Below are 23,739 nucleotides of genomic sequence, written 5' to 3'. Positions count from 1 at the left end.
TGTACTGTTTAGTTTTTAAGAGAAGAAAGAATAGAAGAGGGTAGAATAGCATAAACCATGATTCAGAAGGAACAGTACTTATTCAAAGGGTTGGAAAGGAAGAAAAAGTGAAAGAGGCTTAAAAATAAGACAAAACCATTTAATGCATTTATGGGAAATTTTATACTCTGCATAAAAAAAAGTATAAAAGTTTAAGGCACAGTGAATATCTATATAAACATTACAAACTGGCCACTGTTGGACAAGTAAAAATAAAATTCAAGAAATGTAACGCCTTCATAAATCATTATCTTCCTTCTACTACAATCAGAAAAGTTTCTGAGTCAACTCTTTTACATCTGGTGCCTCTAGAGAGAGAAAATTCAGGTCACCTTTAGATACACTTGCCTTTACAGGATACCCAAATAAATATGAGTTTGAATATCTTCTCGAATGAAGATAAAAACAAGGGGAACACATCAGATTAGCATTCTTTACTGGTAAACTACAATTTATGATGACATTATATAATCTGAAGATTAACCCTTTAAGCACTAAATTATATAGTTTATACCCATGACTAAAAAGCATCATCACATGCCATGAACCACCATACTATGAATCCATGTAACTGAGGATTCCAAATAAAGAATTATCTTGCCTAAATCCTTCAAATTTCAATTGAAGAACTTAGTGGTCAGATGCTCACTGCTAACAGACCTCCATAATAAACCCACTGCACCTATGTTCTTTGTTTGAAGCTATACATTAGGCAGATATATTTAAGATTGAACTTAATGCTATTTAGAAGACTATTAACAACCATTAATCTCTAAAGGCTCTTTAAGTTTGCGAATAGGTTTTTAGCAGCCCTGTATCTAAAATATACATTTCTCCTTACATTAAGTTATAAATCAAAGTCATACAGATACCACATAAGATTCTGAACACATACAGGAATATTTTCAAAATTAGCTTCATATTATACTTTTGTGAGGTCTGCTAATGGCACAGTGGGTACAGACATGGCCAACCGGGTCAAGCAAACCATCTACTGTTGCTACTTCGAAGTGGTAAATGACAGTTAATTTCATTATGCCACCACTGCACCTTGTACAATATTTAACAGTGAACCCCTGGAGGGTTAAGTCTTTGTTTGTCCCCCAATATCACCCTGCAACTACTTCACCCAGAGGAGGTATTCAGGATTGAATGACTGACATAACCAGGATGCCATGTGGATAATCACTAGGTATTACCATTTGAATACAAATACACTGATAAATTTATCCCATAGCTAGTGTTCTTAACATGTTCAAACTTAGTTATTTAAATCTGAATAACTAATGAAAGAGAAAGTAAGATTAAGTAACCTTCATTAAAAATGGAAACCCATCTTAATATTTGGTGTTATAAACTCAAACACCTTCCCATGAAATAAAGTTAATTCTCAAGGAAAGAAAATTCAAAATGCTTTTATCGTGCTCCTTTTATTACACTCAGTAAACCATCCTTAGTATGAAATGAATAGTTAGCTATATAAATGTAAGACATAACATGAGAAAATCTAGGGGAAAAATCCTCATTTTAATCTGAGACCACAAATATCAGCTCCAGTTAGCCTTAATCAACAACTTACCTATTTTTTTCCTTACACAAAGACAAGCTTGATAATTTAACTCTTCCTAGTTGGTGGTTAAGGCTCTAGAATGTCCTTACTTTTTTTAAAGATCATTTTAAAACCAAAGCACTAATTTGACACAGTAAAAGCACAATACAAAGATCCAAATTTCATATCTGGCTTTTGCTAGATAGAGCTTAAGAATAAAGAAACATTCTTCCCTTTCTTGATAATAATTTAAAATATAAATAATTGTATTAAGTCCCAAGATCCATTGAATAAAGAATGTGAAAGTTCCTGGTATAAAAACTACCTTAGAAGTCTGATAGTCATTTCATTCTACAGAGGGACAGAGACTGGATTTTGTTTGATTTCTGTAATTACTTCACAATCTCCCTCCATTTCAAAATTGAGATTCACAAATGAACTGGATGCCAGTGTTTCTGGTTGATCGGACTGAACAATGGAATCAGCCTTCAGCTTATTTTGTTGGTATTGTCTTTCTGCTTCTTCCGACATCCTATTTTCTTCTTCTTCTTCCTCCTCCTAAAAAGAAGTAACAAGAATGGTTGAAACATAAATGTCCAAATGGAACAGTATTTTTCTCCCACTTGCAGCACCCAGCACAATGAAATATAGCTTAATTGTGCACATCAATCTTAGGAAAATCTAAGTATTACAAAATTCTAAAATATATTCTAATCCGATAAAGAATGACTAGAATGAAATGCCTAGTGTAAGGGGGCTATCTCTTGGACAGCTAGAGGATACACATCTTCATTATGCAACCCATTCAGTCCACAACAAATGAGACTGAATCAAGAAAATGTAAAAAGGAGACATACCTCCTTCTTCATCCGGTAATACTCATCAATTGCATACTGGTATTTTGGGGTGCTGATGCCCAAAACAGATGCAATCTTCTCTCCAAGAAAGTCACAAACTAAAAATATAAAAGTTATTAAAAAAAAATACAAAAGTCAAATGGTTTATATAATTCCATGTACATTTCTTGAGCCCTTTCTATGTGCAAAGCACTTTAGGAATACAAAATTTACAGTCCCTGCCCTCAGAGAGATTATCAACATTCAGTATATCTTATCTGTGTATCTGCCTTGATTTCCCCAAGAAACACTAGTGGCTCCTTCTGGGCTCCCAATAACACTGCTGGTAATAAGCAGTCAAACAGAATGAGAACAATGTCAGCGAACCAAATGGCAAAACAGCAAAATAACTGCTAACAGACCTTTTCTGTCCATGTTCACAAACATGAAAACTGTATCTAAATGAGTATAGCTGTTTTTCAGTCCTTTTTTTTCAAAGCACATCCGGAAGCTAAAGAACGAGTTAAAGTGAAGTATAAGTTAGATTAGTATCTCCAGTGGTAGCTAGCTAGCTGCTGAGAAGGGCGTGACTGAACTCCCCATTGTTTTTCCTTCATTTCTAAAACACGCTATTTGGCCAAGTTCCTGTTCTGGGAATATATGATACTGGTTATACAACATTCAAACAAAGAAGCAATACCTGAGAGGGTGGATGTGGCAGCTCGAAGCATGTGAAACCATAAGTAGGGGCCCCACGTAAGTTTTGTCTGCAACAAGAGGTTAGGTTAGCAACCTTCATACTTAAATTTATTCTGTATATCTAGGCCAGGATGAAGCAGTCAAATACTTGGTGGGTACATAGAATATTCTATAGACAGTATAACAAATAGGCTACAATCCAATAAAAAAAAATTAAAATCTTTGTAGACAGAATGTCACAAAGACATTTAACATTCACCCATACAACTACCATCACCTTAAGTCCATGGAATAACCCAAAAAAGTGGCTGTCACTGAAATGGAGTTGGTAAGTCACAACCTTGATTATTTACGAACTGATAATCCAGAGCCTTCCTTTCTCCTGTCTTGCTGCCTTTTTTTTTTTTTTTCTGTCTTCATTGTTCAGAAACACATCAGAGTGTGTGTGCAGTCAATTGAAAGGGATCTAAGGAATCATACATACAACACACTTCTGGTTTAGTGGTGAACTGAGGTTCAGAGAAATTAAACAGGATAAGTGAGGGCATATCAAATGAACTTTTAATGGTAAGAAAATAAGTAACCAGTAAGTGGCAAGATGAGTTTTTTTTGTTAATTTAAGGATTAAAAAGGGACTAGACCATGTAACCCAAGGAAAGTTTAACATATAACTGGCAGGCTAGAAACACTGGCAGACTGCAATCCACACTACACACCTCATAGTTAACCTTGGTGCTGTAATTCCATAGAATATTTCTATAAAGCTTGACACATAGATGACAGTTTGCCTCTATGGAGGAAACTGGTCATAGGAGCATGCTTCAATATACCATATTTTTATTTATGAAAAGAAAACACAGTATAGAGCATAAGCTCTATCAAATACATTAGTCAATGTCTCCATATTGGTTTCTCGGAGAGAAGAAAAAGATAAGCCTTAATCCATAATCTTCTTAGATAAGATATGGTGATGATTATAAGGGCCTTAAAAAACCAAATACAAGAATATGTGTAAGACTGAAAACCACAGACACCAGAAACTGCTTCTTTTCTGCTGGTGAAATGGAAGTATCTTCCTTTCCTGATATCTGAAGCTGACAAGGTTGCCAATTTCAGGGTTATTTCCTTTCTTCCTGGTTAAGGAAAAATTTTCACCTGAGGGCTTTCAAAGTCATTTTGAGTGGACACTATCTGTCTAATCAAGTTCTCATGCAAATTACTTTAAAGAATAACATCATATATTTCAAATATTTTTAAAAACGGATATCTGTAAGCCTGGGCAGACAGGCTAAAGCAGAGGAGGAAACAAAATGAAAAGTAGGTGATAGTATTTTTGAAAGGACACACAAGTAAGGTAGCTCCTTAGTCTCTCTTTACACAAGAATGGACGTCCAAGCAAACAAATACATTCAAGAAAGTACTGTGTATTTCTGGCTCCCTGATCAAATCTGCTATATCTTCTATATTCAGAGCAGAAGGCATTTCTCATGTGGGATAAGGGTTAGTTCAGGGGCTCTGTTTAATATGCTCTAACACTAGTGTTTACGTATGTCTTTTACAGCAAGTGGGACAGTGCAGAAATAAAAGGAATGGAACCAATTTCTATAACACATAGTAAGTGATAGGGCCAAGAAATTACTTAGAAAAAGATTCAGCAAGCTTTTGAAGGAAAGTACGTATTTCTCACTGGACCAATTCTCTTGAGGTCGTTTCTACAGAAAATAATTGCTAACGTCCAGGCTGTTAACTACCAATGGGTCAAACCTGTTCCAGAGCTAAGACACTGGATAAGGGTTCCTGAAAACCATCTATCATTAGCACACAAAGTTTTACAGAATGAATGAATGGGGCGTTTTGTTCTGACACTGACCGAGAGTCTGCCGGAACCCTGCCATCACTACCAGCATCACTACTGCCACCACCATCCCAGTAACAGGAGAACTGAGACAAGATCTAGAGTCTTCAAGACATCCAGTTTATGGGTGCAAACTCTAGTAGATTCATTCTTTTCTTCAAAAATTTAAGTATCTATTTCTTTCTGAATAATGATCCATCTCTTCCTTAATAAGGAACTATTAAGCCTTGCTATCTTGGGACTTTACTGGTGATCTAGTGGTTAAGAATCTGCCTGCCAGTGCAGGGACACGGCAGGTTCAATCCCTGGACGGGGAAGATCCCACATGCCGCAGAGTAACTAAGTAACTACTGAAGCCTGCATGCCTAGAGCCCTTGCTCTGGGCGATGAGAAGCCTGAGCACTGCAATTAGAGAGGAGCCCCCGCTCTTAGCAACTAGAGACAGCCCACTGCAGCAACAAAGACTCAGCACAGTCAAAAAACCTTTTTAAACCTAAGCATACATGTGTTTTACAACATTATTACACTTTTTCTATCCTGCTGGTTTTGCCATTTACTATACTGAAAATATTAAGCATATTTCTTAAATGCTTCGATTTCTACAGGCAGAAAAACTAGGCCCAAAATATAATCATTTGGAAAGCTCTCCCTTCACAATGTAAAACTTCACAACAGAAAAGTTACCAATAAATATTCACCAGTAATAAATGAGACTGTCCATTCCCTTCTACCCTCATTACAGTATACTGTCCTTTTCCTTTTTATTTATTTACTTTTATTATTTTGGCCATGCCTTGCATCTTGCAGGATCTTAGTTTCCCAACCAGGGATTGAACCCATACCCTTGCAGTGGAAGCATGGAGTCCTAACCACTGGACCACGAGGGAAGTCCCACGTCCTTTTCCTTTTTTGAAATTTGATAGGCAAAACTGAGCCCAGATAATTTTTAGTTCTGACCATATTATGAAAGGCATCAATCTGTTTATATAGGTAGCAATTATGTGCATAATCAAAGTGTTAATGTGTAATAGTTAAATACACATATATATGCATATTTGAGGAACCCTAAGCAAAACTACCACAGGTTAAAGGAATTACTGGAAATACGTTTATTCTTAAGACACGTCTAAGGTAAAAATCTGAGGAAAATTATAAAAAGACCTAGGTCTCCATTTCTTACTTTCTATCAGGTACCAAATGCCAGGAGTATTATTCTTAAATCTTTATTTAAAATATCTGGGCTTATCTTTAACTGGGTCAGTTCTACAAACCTTCTATATAAATATAGGCCAATACCTTTCCCAAATTGCTTTGTTCTTAGATTTATGATGCATTAGAAACAAACAGAAAATGGACAGTCTGCTCTTCACATTAAGTGAAGCTAGATCTGTCTTCAGTGATTAACACCTGAGAGGGTAATTGGTACTTTGCTCAAAAAGATAACAAGTTGGTAAGGATGCAGAGAAACTGGAACCCTTAGTTGCTGCTGGTGGGAAAGCAAAATGGTGTAGCCATTATGGAAAACAGCGTGGAGGGTTCCTCAGAAAATTAAAAATAGAAATACCATGTGATCTAGCAATCCCACTTCTGGGTATTACCCAAAAGAACTGAAATTAGAATCTCAAAGAGGTATCTCCACTCTCGTGCTGACTGCAGCATTACTGACAGTGGTCCAGGTACGGGAGCATGAAGCGCAGCGGCAGCCTGGTCCTGGCCACAGCAAGGGGACTACTCCACGACCGGCCAGGCCTGAAAACCAGCTCGGACTCAGCATGCTGTCTTCCGGTGAAGGAAATAAGGACAGGTTTCTTATCACCCAGGTTTCCTGTCTTAGTTTAGGCATAAGAATTCAAACAAATTCCAATGACAACATGTTACATACAGGGTAACTTACCATTTTAAGAATGGATAGGGACTTCCAGCAAAAGAGTAAGAGTAACCCTGAGGACCCACGACCCAGTGAAACTGGTGAAAATTATTTAAAACGAACATTTAAAGCCTTTGGAAATGGTCCTAAGGCTATGTGACAAAGGAGTAAACTAATCAAGAAAATAAAGGAAAATGTGGTAAGAAAATGAGAGTATGCAGTACATGAACCAAGATCATAGGCCTTCCCAGCAAAGTGAAATGGAAACTCCACTCCAGACTAAGAACACAGGGCTCCTTCTACCCCCAGCTTCCAACTAGAGGTCTTTCTTTCCAGGAAGAACGGGACATTAACCAGGATTTCTCAACCTGCCCAGAAGCTATCTATTCCTGAGACTAACTTCCAGATGAGGGCGGTTGACAGGGGAGGGCTCCCTTCTTCCATCAGTTTCCACTAACATTAACGGAGGCTCTACCTTGAGCATGGTGCAAGTAAGAATACGGGGCACTGATCCCAGTCCATTAGCCAGTGGTTCCATGCCAGAAGAGATGAGCCATGACCTAAGGCTTCCACTCCCAGCCTCAACTGAACATTCAGCTCCTAAAGTAGGGGGGTCACAGAGGAATGCACTACTATCCCTACCCCCCAACTCTGGAGCTCTACCTAAGGGATTTTGCCCAGGAGGAAAAGCAGGCCATCAGACAGATTGCTCCTAATTTCTGCCCATGTGAACTGACTTCATCTGCAACAGAAGTGGAAAAGTCCAAGCTTAAGGGTACTCTCAAAATCAGGGAAGATTTTGGTAAAAGGTACTTGGGAAGAAATTCTTCGATTCTACCAAGATACAGGATCAACTGTAGTTGATCAGTTAATTTGAAGCAGAGAACAGCAAGTGAGGAGGAAACAGAATTCGTTAAAAGAACCCATAAACTGACTAGACAGATAAACAGGCAAATATTACAACAAAATCAAGACCCTGGGAGTGGAGATTTGGGAGGAGGCAGAGGGGTGCACCCAGAGTTGTTACAATATATTATCTAAAATGTCTAGTTTCAAACAAAAAAGTATGAGACATGCAAAGAGACAAGAAAGCATGACCCATACACTGGAAAGAAAATAAAAAAGCAGATAACAAAACTACTTGTGAGAGTAACCAGATGTTGGATTTAACAGGAAAAACTCAAAGTAGCCTTTATAAGTATGTTCAAAGAATTAAGGAAACCATAGGGCTTCCCTAGCGGCTCAGAAGGTAAAGAATCTGCCTGCAGTGAGGGAGACCCAGGTTCATGGGTCGGGAAGATCCCCTGGAGAAGGGAATTGCAACCCGCTCCAATATTCTTGCCTGGAGAATTCCACGGACAGAGGAGCCTGGTGAAATACAGTCCATGGGGTCGCAAAGAGTAGGACATGACTGAGCGACTCACACACACGCACACGCGCGCGCGCACACACACACACACACACACACACACGTAAAGAAATAAAGGAAGGTATGATAGCAATGTCACATCAAGTACAGAGTATCAATGAAGAGAAATTATAAAATAGAACCAGATGAAAATTCTGGTGTTGAAAAAGTACAATAACTGAAATGAAAATTTTAATAGACGGAAAAAGAAAGTGACAGAAATGAGGGGAGAAATAGACAATTCAACAATAACAGTTGGAGACTCCAACGCTCCATTTTCAATAATGAATAGGGCAACTAGGCAGCGGATCAACAAGGCAACGGAAGACAAAGAACACTATAAAGCAACCAGACCTAACAGACATCTATAGAACACTCCACCTAACAGCTCTTCCACTGCATGAAACACTTCTACAATATTCTGCATGCATTTGGAACTGCCTTCCAAGTATACTGTGTTACAGTCTTTTGAATATTTGCTACAATAGAGAATCTGGTTCTGATTTTTTTAGTAACTAAAATTTATTTATTAGAACCAAATCTGAAGAAAAACTAGTAATAACATTTTCTAAACCAAATCTGAATGAATAATTCTCTATTCTGCTACTCTGCTTCATTTTCTTCATAGAACTATCCATAGTCTGATAATTATAGTATATATTGTTTATTACTCTTCTGTCTACAGGTGTAAGAGCATAAATGTACAGTGCCCATTGCTATATCACCAGCACCTAAAACAGTACCTTTTAGAAAGTCAGCAAATATTTCAGCAACTGAACCCTCAAAATGACTACTTAGAAGGGCAACATTCCCTTTTTAAAAATGTACAACTAAAGAACAGCATGTATACTATCTATGGTGAAACAGATCACCAGCCCAGGTGGGATGCATGAGACAAGTGCTCGGGCCTGGTGCACTGGGAAGACCCAGAGGAATCGGGTGGAGAGGGAGGTGGGAGGTGGGATCGGGATGGGGAATACGTGTAACTCTATGGCTGATTCATATCAATGTATGACAAAACCCACTGAAATGTTGTGAAGTAATTAGCCTCCAACTAATAAAAAATAAAAAGAAAAAAAAATGTACAACTAATCGTAATTTTATAGTCACATCTTTTATAGTTTAGAAATTGTTAAGTTCAGCTGGTGAGGAACACAGTTAAGAACTATAGACTCAAAAAAAAAAAAAGAACTATAGACTCCTATCTTCGAATCAAAACTTGAGGCGATATAAAAAAGAAGTGACAACCATCAGTGGTATAATATTTAATACAAGGGACAGGAATTCAAGCACTCTGCTTAGTGAAGTAAATCTGAAAGAAACCTATCCATGCTGACAAAAAACTTCTGACTCTCAAAAATAAACTATTCACGCTACTCAAGACAGGAAAGAGGTCTAGCCATACTGTGTAAAAATACTGCTTTCTACCAAAATCATAACACAATGTTATAACCAGAATATAGTTTATTTAAACCTCAAAAGGTTCCTTCTATTCAGTACTTAAGGGAAACAAATCAGTCAGAACAAAACCCACTGACAAAAGGATCATCAATATCACACCTACCGGATCAACAGTAGGCAAAACGTCTTTCTTCTCCAAGCCATCGACTTCATCTTCATCTGTGCTGTATTCTTCCATTGTTTCACCGCTAACAAAGTGGATGACTCTCCTTGGGACTTTCTTCTTTTTTCCTATGACTCCCAGTTCTACATTTTCAAAGCCTCTTTCATTACTCATCTAATGTCAATAATAAATCAGGAAAAGGAGAGTTTCAAGTGAGATTAATTTTCTTCCATATAACAACAAAAAAAAATATTTGGGGTTGCTTTATTTAGGGAATAAAGAAATATAAGCCAGTCTATAAACAGTTTTTTTTAAAATAAGACAGGTCACACACACAAAAGACTATCAACAGCAAAAATGAAGGGTTTAACGAACTGAATAATAAAGCAAACCTCTTGCACACTCACCACCAAGGTTAAAAATAAAACTTAACCAATTAAACTTTTTAAGTCAAAAGCTTAGAAATCAAGCAGCACACTTCAGGTCATAGCAATTCCAATGCTGTATAATATGTGAAGATTTGCTGGACATCAATAATTTTAAAGAATTATAAAGGAATTAATGTGCAATATCAAAGGAAAATCATACAGATAGATATACATAGGTTAGATATGTAGTATAAAAATACAGTTTGTATTAGACAACCCTGGTAAGTCTTTAGATTTGAGTTAAGCTATGTGTGAGCAAACCAAAACCAGTGCAGCTTAATTCTGAACCTCTCCTTTTCTCAAAATGGAAGTCCCAAATTCAAATGCCTTTTAGGTCCAAGCAGGTTCCAAAAATGAGTAAATACTGCTATAGATGAAGAGTAGAGCTTTAAACCAAAGTATGCCCCAACTAAAGACATTAAAATTGAAAAACTTTAAAGCACCATGCAGGCCAAATAAAACCCATTTGTAAACCAAATCTGGAAAACAGGCCATCAGTGTTCTATATGAGAACTTCCAGACTTCTCAGTCACTAATATATACAGGACAACAGTTTTCCTGATAGTAAAAATATTTTTACAAATTTTAAAACTATAATGGTCTAAGGAATTCTAATTATATCCAAATTTCATTTCTAAGGAAACACTAATTTTACCTCATACATACGGCCAATGTTCCAAAACTTAGAGCAAACACATTTTGTGGGAGAGGATGAAGAGCTTTTCCTTGTCATCTTGTCCCAAGTTTAAATTCCTAAGAAAGCCTCTCTGGTATCTTCTTAAGAAGAGATTTCAAAAAAGCACAGCGCAAGTAATTGTAAAGAAAAATCTGACAACACTGGCTACCCCTCGGGTTAGGTACAAAGACGGAGAAGGAGGTACAGGTAAAGGAATGGTCAAGTGGGCTTTTTAATGCTTTGTGTATTTTGTTGTTGTTTTATTTTCGTGATGAGAATATGTTCATGTATTACTGATTCAAATTTAAACCTAAACCAAAACCTAAACCTAAACCTAAAATGACTACCATGCTTAAGACTTCAAGTTGGTGGGACTGTCTAGGAGAGTACAGAGTTCAAAAATTTCATCCTCTATAAGGATTCTTTGTGACCCCAGGGACTGCAGCTTGCCAGGCTTTTCAGTCCATGGGATTTCTCAGGCAAGAATACTAGAATGGGTTGCCATTTCCTTCTCCTAGGGAGCTTCCCGACCTAGGGATCAAACTCACATTTCCTGCATTGGCAGGTGGATTCCATCTGCTAATGCAGGAGATGTAGGAGACACGAGTTTGATCCCTGGATCAGGAAGATTTCCTGGAGGAGGAAATGGCAACCTACTTCAGGACAGGCCACAGTCCACGGGGTTGCAGAATGTCATATGTGACTGAGCACAATCATAAGGATTCTTACGGTTGGAGATATGCCAACACATAATTTAAACCCATGATTGTTGTTCAAACCAAGAAAAGTTTTTTGAACTGCACCTGCAAAGAGATGGAGTTGCACTGATAAAATAATGGACTTGCCCAGAATTGCCCAGTTATGCAAGTATAAGTAACTTTATTCTTATGAATTATTTCCTGTTAACCCTCTAAAGTCCTTCTTAGAAAACAGATATGGTTCTTCTCTTTCCTTCACTTTCCAAAGGTAAGTTTAGTCATAGGCCAGTATTTGAATCCAGGTACATCCAACCCAAAGAACCCATGCATTGTTCCATGACTCACGTGAACATCACTGACAGCAACTATAACTGGTACAGAGCAAATGGAGATAAAAACCTTGACAACATGGCCTATCCATAAAATAACCTGAAAAAACAAAACTACAATTCTCCCTAGCTGTCCTGGGGTTTCAAATATATGCTAGTCCTTAGTAAAGGAAAACCACCCCTTTATAGTGTCCATAAATAAGACGGACAACAAATGGCCCACCCACACCATTGTTCTTCTATCACCAATCCCTAAGCATGGTGAGCCATTCCCACCCAATCTCATTTTTTTCCCCCTTCATATGAAATTTGGTTTATGCCTGTCCTGACACCAATGTCTCCTTTTGGACCAAGACTTTACAGGCAAGGAAAAGTCAGAGGAGCTGGGTTAGATCTCCAGTCATCATATGAATTGGGTGGATCTGATGCTAAAGCCCCAGTCCCAGTCAATGAACAGATATGAGACCTTTTGTAGTCCATCATCATGCCTTATTCCACCCCCACCCCACCCCCATCAGAGCTGAAGAAGCTTTTCATTCTCCCTCTGGCAATCTCTCATTGGTTTAAGTTTTCTTTTCTAAGACACAGGCAAAGGAGAAAGGGTGTCTCTCACTGGTTTAACTATTTTGTCTTCTTTAGACAGCTTTAATGAATAAAAGCACTCTGGCTGGATCATAATAACTGGTATAAACTTATCTACTAACTCCATTAACTGATTCTTGGCTAAATTTTTTTCAAAAAGATTAAAAAAAAAAAAGCTACAAAGAGGAAGGCTAAAACATGATTCACATTTTTTCATTCTAATGCCAAAGTTAGTTAAGTACAAACAGAACTTTGAGTAATACTCTATACATAATACGCAATTTCAAAAGTCATTTTATTTATTCTAATCATCACATTCCAAATAAAGATCTTTATTAAAAAGATTTTCATTTAAGTTTTCTTTTAAAATTTTAATATTCATTTTTGATACAGTAAAACCCAAGCTTTAGGTACAACAGCTTAAACAGGAATGAGTAAACTTTTCTCACAAAGGAGAGAGAGTAAATATTTTAGGCTCTGAGAGCCATGTAATCTCCATCACAATTACTGAACTCTGCAAAAGCAGCAATGGACAATACATAATGAATGGGCTATGTTCCAATAAAACTTTATACAAGTCAGTGGCTGGTGGGATCTGGCCCACAGGCTATAGTTTGTCAATCCCTCATCTTAAGGAACCAGATTATAAAGTAGAAAAAAAAATCTGTGAAAGAACCTATGCCATGTGATTCCAACCTCTGCCTGGCAAGGAGGTGGGGCGGGAGTTAGTTAAGGAAGATACTGATAGGTAAAACCAACCAGAAAATAATTTGATTCAAAATTTCCAACAATTATGAAAGCTAGTCTCTGAATTTGCAAAGGTTTCGTTTTTACAGATAAACAATAAGCCTGCTGGTAAGAAAATTGTCACTGCCAACTACACAAACTCCATTTCAACAAATGCCAATGATCTGACAAAACAATTTTCTAACACCAGGAAATTATGAACTGCAAGGTCAATTAACATTTTATTATCTTTCATGGTTAACCATACTGTTTATATCTGCTTATCTTGTTTCCTTGGCCTTTTTTCAACGGCAATTATCTTTTTATATACTCCCATAGTACCCAGAACTTCTTAAAAACATGTAGTATGCTTGGAATTTACTCTGCATCATCTTCCCCACATAGGCGATCAGCAACATGGAAGTAGGCACAGTGTGTATCCTTCACTGCTACATCCTTTAGCCTACAGTTCCTGGCACATCGTACTTGGCAGCAAGGGTGCTAATTAAACAAATGAACAAGTAGTATTGAAATTTTAACTTCTTTAATAATACCGAAGCTGAGATTCTGCTTAAAAGTCTAGTCAGAGAAGATGCTGAACGGCCTGGTTTGAAACCTAATTCTAAACACAGACCCAAGCTCCTATCTCTTACTTCCTTCGCAACATGGCCCTTGGGATTTCTCAGTTCTGACAAGCAGAGGATGGCAGGCTTTCCTTCCACCCAAGTCTCCACCTCAATGGCCTCTCCCCTCTTACTGTGGTCAACGGGGCATAGATCTGGGTTTCCCAGAAACATCTCTGCTACAGGAATGTGCATGAGAAAGCACAAAGGAAAGTTAGAAAACTGTGTGTATATATGAACCCACTTGTGTATAACAAGATTCTATATGCACAGGCAATCCCAGAAAGAATACACCAGAAACCTAACAGTTACTTTTGGGGAAAATGAATGTGAGAAACGGGCGATGGGAGGATCCCTATGATTTTTTCCTCTTTGCTCTATGGGCCTTCTTTACGTTTGAATATTCATTTTATTATTTTTTTAACCAAGAGTGCAAAAATAACATAACAGTACTAAGTTGCAACAAACAGCCTCTCTTCCAACAACATTTATCTGGTAAATCAGTATAAGTATGTATACTTTGCTACTAGAGAGATTCAAAGCTGAAATTGTGATGAAAACAATTCCAGTAACAGAAGGTAAAATCAAATGGAAAAACACATCAAACACTGTGGACTAAAAGGGTCAGCTCAAGTATACCTCCTGTCACCAAGAGGTCTTGACTCAACTGAACATGACAAGTGGCTTTGTAACCATTTAGCGTTACCCTGAATTGCTTCTTGCAGGTTACCTTCCCCCTTCCTAAGCAGGAGAAAAAACAACTCCATATATAGTCTAGTCTCTGGACAACTTTTTGTTAACGCAAACTACTTATAATATTAGAACAAACATTTGGGCATCATTCTTCAGGAATCTGCAGTTTGGGGGAAATGTCTTACATTCAGGTAGTTATTCTTAAAAATGAAGCCACTCAAACGCTCTGCTCTCACTGAGGATGGGAAGATTTTACACAGAAGCAACTCAGGTTTTTAACATCAAAACTGTGTATTCCGGGGCTGGTTTCTCCCCTGGAGTGGGAAATGGCAACCCGCCCCAGTATTCTTGCCTGGAAAATTCCACGGAGAGGAGCCTGTCCATGGGGTCCCAAAGAGCTGAGCACGACTCGCCACACTACTGAGCACCCAAGTTGGTTTCAGGTAAAGGCATTCCTTCATTAGCTTTACTTGGCCAAAGATCCTACTACTACTATTTCAGACACGAAATCCAAAACAAAACAAACCTCCAAACCTTACCTAATGCTCTAAACTTATGCTATTCAATACATAAGTTAACCACGTGTGGCTAAGGCTCACTTGATATCTGGCTAGTTCAAGCGGAGACGTGTTGAAATACACAAAGGATTTCAGACTAGCACAATGAAATATCTCAGTGGTAACTGTCATATAAATTGCATGTTAAGTTTTTTTTTTTTTTTAAACAAACTGGGCTAAATAGAATATCAAAATTAATTTCGCTGGTTTCTTTTTAGTTTTTAAATGAAAATACAACTTACAATGCAGATAGCATTATGTCTATTGGACAGCGCAGCTCTGGGCCTTAGTTACCTCGTTGGTGAAATGGGGATAAACGTACACCTTGCGGACAAGTAATAAGGATTAAATGGGGGGGGGGGGGGAAGCCTGTAAACACATATTGAAAGTGAAAGTGAAGTCGCTCAGTCGTGTCCGACTCTTTGCGTCCCCGTGAACTGTAACCTACCAGGCTCCTCCGATCATGGGATTCTCCAGGCAAGAATACTGGAGTGGGTTGCCATTTCCTTCTCCAAACCTAGCTGCTATTTGCTAACCATAGGACAGATGCCGACTAAGGCGCTCCCAAAAGGAGAGACTGAGAAGTGACTGTAGCCATCGTCAACCTGGCTTCCAGCTACTCCAAGGACAGCCTTTCAGGTACACGCCTTCCTTCTAGCTACCGCAGACCCGAAGCCGCAACCTCACCCCGCGACACTCGAGGCCTCCCCGGAGTCTGCGGCGCTGCCAGCGGAGGGGTTGCCCCGCTGCGCCGCGACTAAAGGGGCTTTCGCCCCTTCCCTCCAGCCGATGCTCCGAGGCAGGGACACCGTGAAGAAGAGCTCCATACGGAACCTCCGGCGGACGGCCTGCTCGAAGGAAGGCCGGGCAAGCCAAAAGGGCAGGCGGCGGACTAGGCAGGCAGGAGACGGGGCTCTCCGGCCTCACTCAGCCTCGGCGCGGTCGCAACCCCGGGCGGCCCCACCTACCTGCTGTGCCGATTCCCTGAACACCGCGGCGGCCGCAGCTCCCGAGGCATTCACGGCTTCTCCCTCTGCACGGTTCGCTGGCTCCCGCTCCATCGTTGTCGCCGTCACAGGACTGCTGGCGCTGGCGAGATACAAGGTTACGGCCGATAAGCCCACTTCCATCCTCCGACTCCCCGCCCAGCTGCGGACCAAGCCAGAGGTCAGGAAATGGGACTCACCGGCAGGGCCAGCCTAGCGCCGCGCCCCGCCACGCCTCGGCGGGAGGGGCGGGGCGGGGGAGGCCTTGGGAGGTGGGGCTTGTGTGGGGCGGGGCTAATGGCGCCCCGCCCATCCGGCTCGGCACCCCGGGCTTTGCCCGCAACGGCCTAGACTGCACAACTGCGGGGCGGGGCGAAGCGGGAAGAGGTGGGGCGGGGCGTTCTGCTGTAGCGTTTCCGGCCCGGCCCAGGTCGGGAGCTCGCCTCCTGGCACCACCAGTGACGTCATGTCTCGTACCTGTACCGGGAGCCTGGCTTCGGGATCTTCACGCCGCCGCTCACCAACTGCATCCTGGGCAGTCATTCCCAGACCTTGGTTTCAGTACTGCTGAAATATGAGCAGCTTCGTAGTGTGCTTCAGAGACTTGTGGTGAGATGTGATTGCTGAAAATATGTTTTTTAATGAAAGGTTCATGCTACGTATTCCATTTCTTTTATGGATGACGATCTAGCCAAGATACCTTGAAATAAGAGCCTCGAAGGCGAATTTTGCTTCCACCTATATGAAATACTTTATATGTAACTAGAAAAGTTAAGTGAGACCTGAAGAAGAGCGAAGGGCAGTAACAAGCTTCTATTTTACAATAACAAATGTAAGGAATAATTTATTATCTGTTTAGGTGTATGTATGTTTGTAAGAGGGAACCTTTCAGACTTTTACAGTTTTTCCCAGTGTTCAACCAAATTAAAAAGTTATGATTGCAATCATTATTGCATTACTCTAGTTGGAGCATTTCCAGGTAAGTGGTCTTTTATTGTAGTTTTTTAGTATGAGAATTTTCATGCAATTTTCACCAGTTGTAGAGGTCAAAAATAAAATACACTATTTTGGTCATGAAGAGGAGCTTCATTTGATACTTTGAATTCTATTTTCGAGCCAGTCAAATTTCATAAATACTCCCCAGAGTTATGGCCTAGCTTATCTTCTGTGTCTGCAGACCCAACACCGCTACAGTCTTAGTTACTCCTTTCTCTCCTATGCAAAATTCTTTTTCTGCTTAATAATCTTGTATACGTTCTATCCTGACTATAACTATGGTGACCTAAAAACCAAATTGAAAACCTTAAAAACAGAAGTTGATTATTTGACAACCATCTATATTTTTTTAATTAGATGGAAATGCATAATCTACTGTTGCTAAGGCACACAAGTGCTGTCTAGTGGCAATAGGAAGGGGTTGAGACAATCCAAAACAGCAAAAACAAACTGCAATAAATTGAGAAGAAAAATAAAGAACCAGTTGTTAAAGGCTCCATGGATTGGCTGTCAAAAACAAGCCAGTTGTTCTACATTACATGTATTCAAAAATCCCTTTCCTGTTAAGTGGCAAGAAGGGTAATAAACAGCTTATATAATTGAAAAAATTAGTGGGATGTTTATAATTGCATGATTTTATTTTGCAAATTGCCAATTAAACATCCAATCATGATTTTCACTGCCAGCCACAGAACTTGTTTTCATGGTTTACAAGTACATTTCTTAGTTTACTGAAAATTCAAAACACAAGTCACATTCCAAGATGATCTGGAATAGTTATTTTTTAACACAAATATGCAATTGAAGAGCAGTCTTTTGCAAAAGAACAACTTATAGAAACAGAAAAGCACAGAGATTCTAATGGTTTTATTTGGGGCATTGACATTTTTGTCATTATCTCCAGACTGTCATAGGTCAACTAAAAGTAGACAGCAAAACAACATTCCAAATCTTTCTTTCACTTTGTAATATGAGTTGTATTATATACCTGTGACAAAAAGATAAATTCAGGTATTACTATAATTTACTTGAAAATATAACTGTTACCTAAATTTAGTTATCCAATGATGCATGTAGAGCTAAAAAGGTAAATCTAGTTATACCTATTTCTATGAAAGGCTGGGAAAACAAAAATTCAATAACCAGGAGTGCCATCAGATAAAAAACAAGACTTTTCATGGTTTTGACATAACTACATATATATTTTAGTAAAGAATATTTTTAACATTATCCTATTCTTCAAATAGGAAATTATAGTTTCATAATCAGTCATGCACAAGAAAAAATGTTTAAAAGGTGTGTGAAGCAGTGGCCACTCCTGATTTGGTGAATTTGGCGAATAATCGCTCTAAAACAATCCTACACACAGAAATGCAAGACCACTAAAATCATGAATTTGCAGCTGCAGCATCTGACCACTGCCACTCAGCAGCCACCTCAACAGAAAGACCAAAATTCTCTCCAGGGTTCCTTTCAAGGCTAGGTCCCTGCCACTATCATAATCAGCCTGGCCACTGGAAGAGTTACCCAAAGTTAAAAAGAAGGCCTTATTCGCAGCCCAAAGCTACTCTCTCGGACCCTTTTCATGAACGTTCTGAGAAATTTGAAAAGCACCTCCCTTTTGTAAACAAACACTCATGAAGTTCTGAGAAAAGTTTTGGAGTCTTTCCAGTACTCCCACTAACACCACTGGGAAAGTTGGACCTTCTTTTATAGGAGCTGAGGCTATTACCACTCTTGTGTCTTGAACCCCACCAGCCTTCAGACCTTCTTCCTTAGAGTGCCAGAATGGTCCAAATGGTATGAGTTCCAAACACGGTTGTGAAGGTAAGTCAGTTGGCCCCCTTGCCTTTCGAGATAGGTTCTTTTCAGGGAACTCATTAGTTACTTCTGTCCCTGTACACTTTTTGGGGCCAAGACCTGGAAAAATTACACGCTAATATTTCCTTTTCCCTAAAAGGAGAAATACACTTATTTTGACTCCTCAGAGTCTACCTCTGACTATTGTCCTGATATTGAGATTCCTCATCACAAGGATTTGTTAGATTCTGTTCCTTCTACATTATGGTCTTCCTCTTCAAACAACATTGAACACATTCATTGAGACAGTTGCTCAGTTGTGTCCGACTCTTTGCCACCTCATGGACTGCAGTATGCCAGGCTTTCCTGTCTATCATGAACTCCCAGAGCTTACTCAAACTCATGTCCATCAAGTCGGTGATGCCTTCGAACCATCTCATCCTCTGTCGTCCCCTTCTACTCACCTTCAATCTTTCCCAGCATCAGAGTCTTTTCAGATGAGTCAGTTCTTCACATTAGGTGGCCACAGTATTGGAGTTTCAGCTTCAACATCAGTCTTTCCAATGAATATTCAGGACTGATTTCCTTTAGGATGGACTGATTGGATCTCCTTGCAGTCCAAGGGATTCTCAAGAATCTTCTCCAACACCACAGTTCAAAAGCATCAATTCTTCGGCACTCAGCTTTCTTTATTGTCCAACTCTCACATCCATACATGATTACTGAAAAAACCAAAACTTTGATGAGACGGACCTTTGTTGGCAAAGTAATGTCTCTGCTTTTTAATATGCTGTCTAGGTTGGTCATAACTTTCCTTCCAAGGAGCAAGCATCTTTTAATTTCATGGCTGCAGTCACCATCTGCAGTGATTTTGGAGCCCAAAAAAATAAAGTGTCTCACTGTTTCCATTGTTCCCCCATCTATTTGCCATGAAGTGATGGTACCAGATGCCACGATCTCCGTTTTCTGAATGTTGAGTTTAAAGCCAACTTTTTCACTCTCCCCTTTCACTTTCATCAAGAGGCTCTTTAGTTCTTCACTTTCTGCCGTAAGTGTGGTGTCATCTGCACGTCTGAGGTTATTGATTGGACTTCCCTGGTGGCTCAGACAGTAAAAGCGTCTGCCTCCAACGCAGGAGACCTGGGTTCGATCCCTGGGTTGGGAAGATCTCCTGGAGAAGGAAATGGCAACCCACTCCAGTACTCTTGCCTGGAAAATCCCATGGACGGAGGAGCCTGGTAGGCTATAGTCCATGGGGTTGCAAAGAGTCGGACATGACTGAGGTTATTGATTAGGTGCTATCAATTAAGATCCAGGTAGATCCTAATAAACCTTTGCCTCACCTCAGACAATACTCTCTCAGGCCTGAGGCCCTTGAAGGATTTCATCTGACTGTCAAGGCACACTTCCAGAAGAGACTCATCATCCCACACACCAGTCCCTGTAGCCCACCGGTCTTTCCCACAGGTAAGTCTCATTCCTGAGGTTGGTATTTTGTTCAATATCTCTAAGCCATAAATAGTATAGTCATACCACATCACCCCATAGCCCCCAACCTCACAGCATCCTCAATTTAATCCCTCTGAACACACAGTTCTTTAGTTACAGATTTATATAGTATTTTCTTCAGCCTTCCTGTCCATCCAGATAGCCAATACCTGTTTGCCTTTACTTGGGAAGGACGTCAGTATACTTGGATCATTATGCCTCAGGTCTACACAGAAAGCCCTACTTACTTTTCACAGATAGTGAGAGGAGACTTGGCCAGTGTGAATTTTGCCCACAGCTCTACTTTTCTTCGATATGTTGATGACCTTTTGTTATGCTCTGCTTCTAAGGAAGCATGCCTCAAGGACAGCCTATTCCTTCTAACTCAGCTAGCACACAAAGGCAGAAGTCTCAAGGAGAAAGTTCCAGTTTGTTCAAACCCAGGTAAGTTACTTGAGTCATGCATCAAGGGCACATCTCAGTTTCCCACTTCCTCCCACCAAGTGCCATTTGAGTTGCTTTTTTGGACTAACAGGCTATTGCAGAGTTGGGTTCCTAATTTCCTCTTGTATGCACAAACCTTTTTCCCTGCTAAAAGGCAGAGGCCCAATCCTCGTTTGAAATAATGAGGCTGAATCAGCTTTTCAAACTTCAAATGTTCAGTTGGCCACAGCCCCTGCTGTAGGGCACCCTAACTATTTTCTTCCCTTTCTGCTATTTGTTCATGAAGTTATTAATAACAGGAAACACCCTTGGAGAGCTCATTCAGTCCCATGGGGGAAAACAGAGATCTATTGGCTTTTAGGGCCAACAGTTGAAGCCTGTAGGTCAAGATCTTTCACCTTGCCTCCAAGCAATAGCAGCCAGCACTGCCATTCTGCAGGTTATAGAATAGACAGTTTTGGGGTCTCCCTTATGGACTTTTGTCCCTTAACTAGTTGAGGCACTCCACACACACTCTTATCTGCTCACTGACTGACATCCTGTGAAATTTTTTTTTTTTAATTTTTTTTTTACTTTTTTTTTATTAGTTGGAGGCTAATTACTTCACAACATTTCAGTGCATCCTGTGAAATCTCGTTTTTCTCTCCAAATGTCTTTTTGTCTTATGGTAATGCCCTAAATCCTGCTACCCACTTAACATCAGCAACAGATAAGACCTCACATGACTGCATAACCACAGTTGATATTTTGACTAGTCTGCATCCAGATTACAAGAAACACCTTAGACAAGCTTGACATCTCTTGCTGTATCTATGAAATAGTGCTGGACAACAAATCTGGATATGCCGTCACTACTGCCTTCACTATAATAGAATCCAATGCTCTGCCCCTCGTTTGTTCAGCCCAACAAGTTGAACCACACACACTAACTTGCACCTGCACACTTTAGCCTCTGGCAAATGTGCTAACATTTACACCAATAGCAGTTATGTTTTGGGAGTATCTCATGACTTTGAAATGCTTTGGAAACATAGAGGTTTCTTGAGCTCACGGGGGAAGTGAAATTGAAAATGGCCCCTTTGTTAAGGCTTTGGTGGATGCAGTCTTGCTGCATGACAGTTGGCGATGATAAGTTGCCGGGCCTTCCAAAGACAGGACTGAAGACTGGCTGACAGAGTTGCCAAGGTCGCAGCATTACAAGACTCAGGCTTCATAAAGAAACTTCTGTTGGTCACTGTTCACACCAAGTTAGCTGTGTACTACTTTGGAAGGACACCCAAGATTTAAAGGCTATTATCAGAAACGGGAAAGTGCATGCTACAGTTAGGAAAGAATAGTGATGGGCTTCTGAAGGATGCCCGTTTGACCAACATCCTTGGCTTTGGTATGGGCCAAACAACCATCCTGCTCTTTCTGCAGTCGCTCAAGAAACCATCTTAAAGTTAATACAGGAAATAACTCGTTAAAGAATTGATAAAATGATAGCCTGAGGGAAACAATACTTTTAGAGACCGCCCATAGTAGCAGCTCAAATATGTCAACGGTATCAGATCTGTCTGAGGTATAACCCACCAAAACCTATTCATATTCTCAAGGCCACTTTCCTTTACCTGCTGGTTCCTCTACTATCCAGCAACTGAATTTTAGCCAGCTGCCTCCCTCTCAAGGATCCAAATATTTTCTTGTGATGCTTTGTATGTATTGTCATTGAATGGAAGCCTTCCCTTGCAGACGAGCAGCAGTGGCCAAAACATTACTGGAGGGATTATTCTCACGTGGGGACTTCTCTTGGAATTATATGATAAAAGTACCATTGCACTAGACAAATTCCAGATGTTGCTTGTGAAGTCTGGCCTACAACGTTTCTGCTGTACCGATCAGCCTCAATCCTCTGGTCAAACGGAAAGAACTAATGTGTGTGCATGTGTGCTTGGTCGCTCTCTCATGTCCAACTCTTTGTGACCCCGTGGACTGTAGCCTGCCAGACCCCTCTGTCCATGGAATTTTCCAGGCAAGAATACTGGAACGGGTTGCCATTTCCTCCCCCAGGGGATCTTCCTGACCCAGGGATCAAACTCACATCTCTTGTGTCTTTTGCATAGGCAGGCGGAGTCTTTTACCACTGTGCCACCAGGAAGCCAAAAGAACTAATAGCATAATAAAAACATATGGAATATTACTCAGCCATTAAAAAGGGACACATTTGAGTCAGTTCTAATGAGGTGGATAAACATAAAACCTATTAAATGGAGTAAAGTAAGTCAGAAAGAGAAAAATACCACATATTAAAGCATATATATGGAATCTAGAAAGATGGTCCTGATGAACCTATGTGCGGGGCAGCATTGGAGATGCAGCCAGAGAGAACAGACTTGTGGACAGTTAGGGAAGGATAGGGAGGGATAAACTGAAATAGTTACATTGAAACATACACATTACCATATGTAAAATGGATAACCAGTGGAAATTGGCTATATGACACAAGAAGCTCAAACCCAGTGCTCTGTGACAATCTAGAGGGGTGGGGTGAGGTGGAGTGGGAGGTGGGAGGCAGGTTCAAGAGGGAGGGGACATATGTATGCCTTTGACTGATTCATGTTGATATATGGCAGAAACTAACAATATTGTAAAGCAATTATCCAATTAAAAATATAAAAAACCACAATTGGCAAAACTCTCAGAGTCTTTCAGTCTCCTTGGTCTAAATTACTACTCATGGTTTTATTAAACTTAAGATACCCTTTGGAAGACACAAATTGTTACCATTTGACATAATTACTTGATGACACAATTCTTGACTCAAGAGTTATTCAAGCCCCTTCTAATCAAGGGATATCTTTTACATTATTGCCAAAATCTCATTAAGACTCTAAAGAAAAATGAGCACCTGGTTGAA

General features: G+C 39.8%; 1 protein-coding gene and 1 long non-coding RNA gene across 2 annotated transcripts; one reads left to right on the top strand and one right to left on the bottom strand.

Annotated features, from left to right (window-relative positions):
- Positions 1-125: 125 nt before the first annotated feature.
- FAM177A1 (family with sequence similarity 177 member A1) lies at positions 126-16,465 on the bottom strand. Its single transcript, XM_043921827.1, has 6 exons — positions 16,316-16,465; positions 16,098-16,218; positions 9,818-9,991; positions 3,125-3,191; positions 2,446-2,543; positions 126-2,146 (listed from the first exon to the last, which is right to left on the bottom strand). Exons 1-6 carry the CDS (start codon positions 16,426-16,428, stop codon positions 1,940-1,942), a joined length of 780 nt encoding a protein of 259 aa, XP_043777762.1. The 5' UTR covers positions 16,429-16,465; the 3' UTR covers positions 126-1,939.
- LOC122706565 lies at positions 16,421-23,358 on the top strand. Its single transcript, XR_006344412.1, has 3 exons — positions 16,421-18,938; positions 20,260-20,378; positions 20,657-23,358. It is a non-coding gene; the product is annotated as an uncharacterized LOC122706565 (long non-coding RNA).
- The last annotated feature ends 381 nt before the right edge of the window (positions 23,359-23,739 follow it).

Source organism: Cervus elaphus, chromosome 13, assembly GCF_910594005.1.
Source record: "Cervus elaphus chromosome 13, mCerEla1.1, whole genome shotgun sequence".
Classification (NCBI taxonomy): Eukaryota; Metazoa; Chordata; class Mammalia; order Artiodactyla; family Cervidae; genus Cervus; species Cervus elaphus.
The sequence above is the reverse complement of the archived record's forward strand: the minus strand, read 5'-3'. Positions and strand labels throughout refer to the sequence as shown.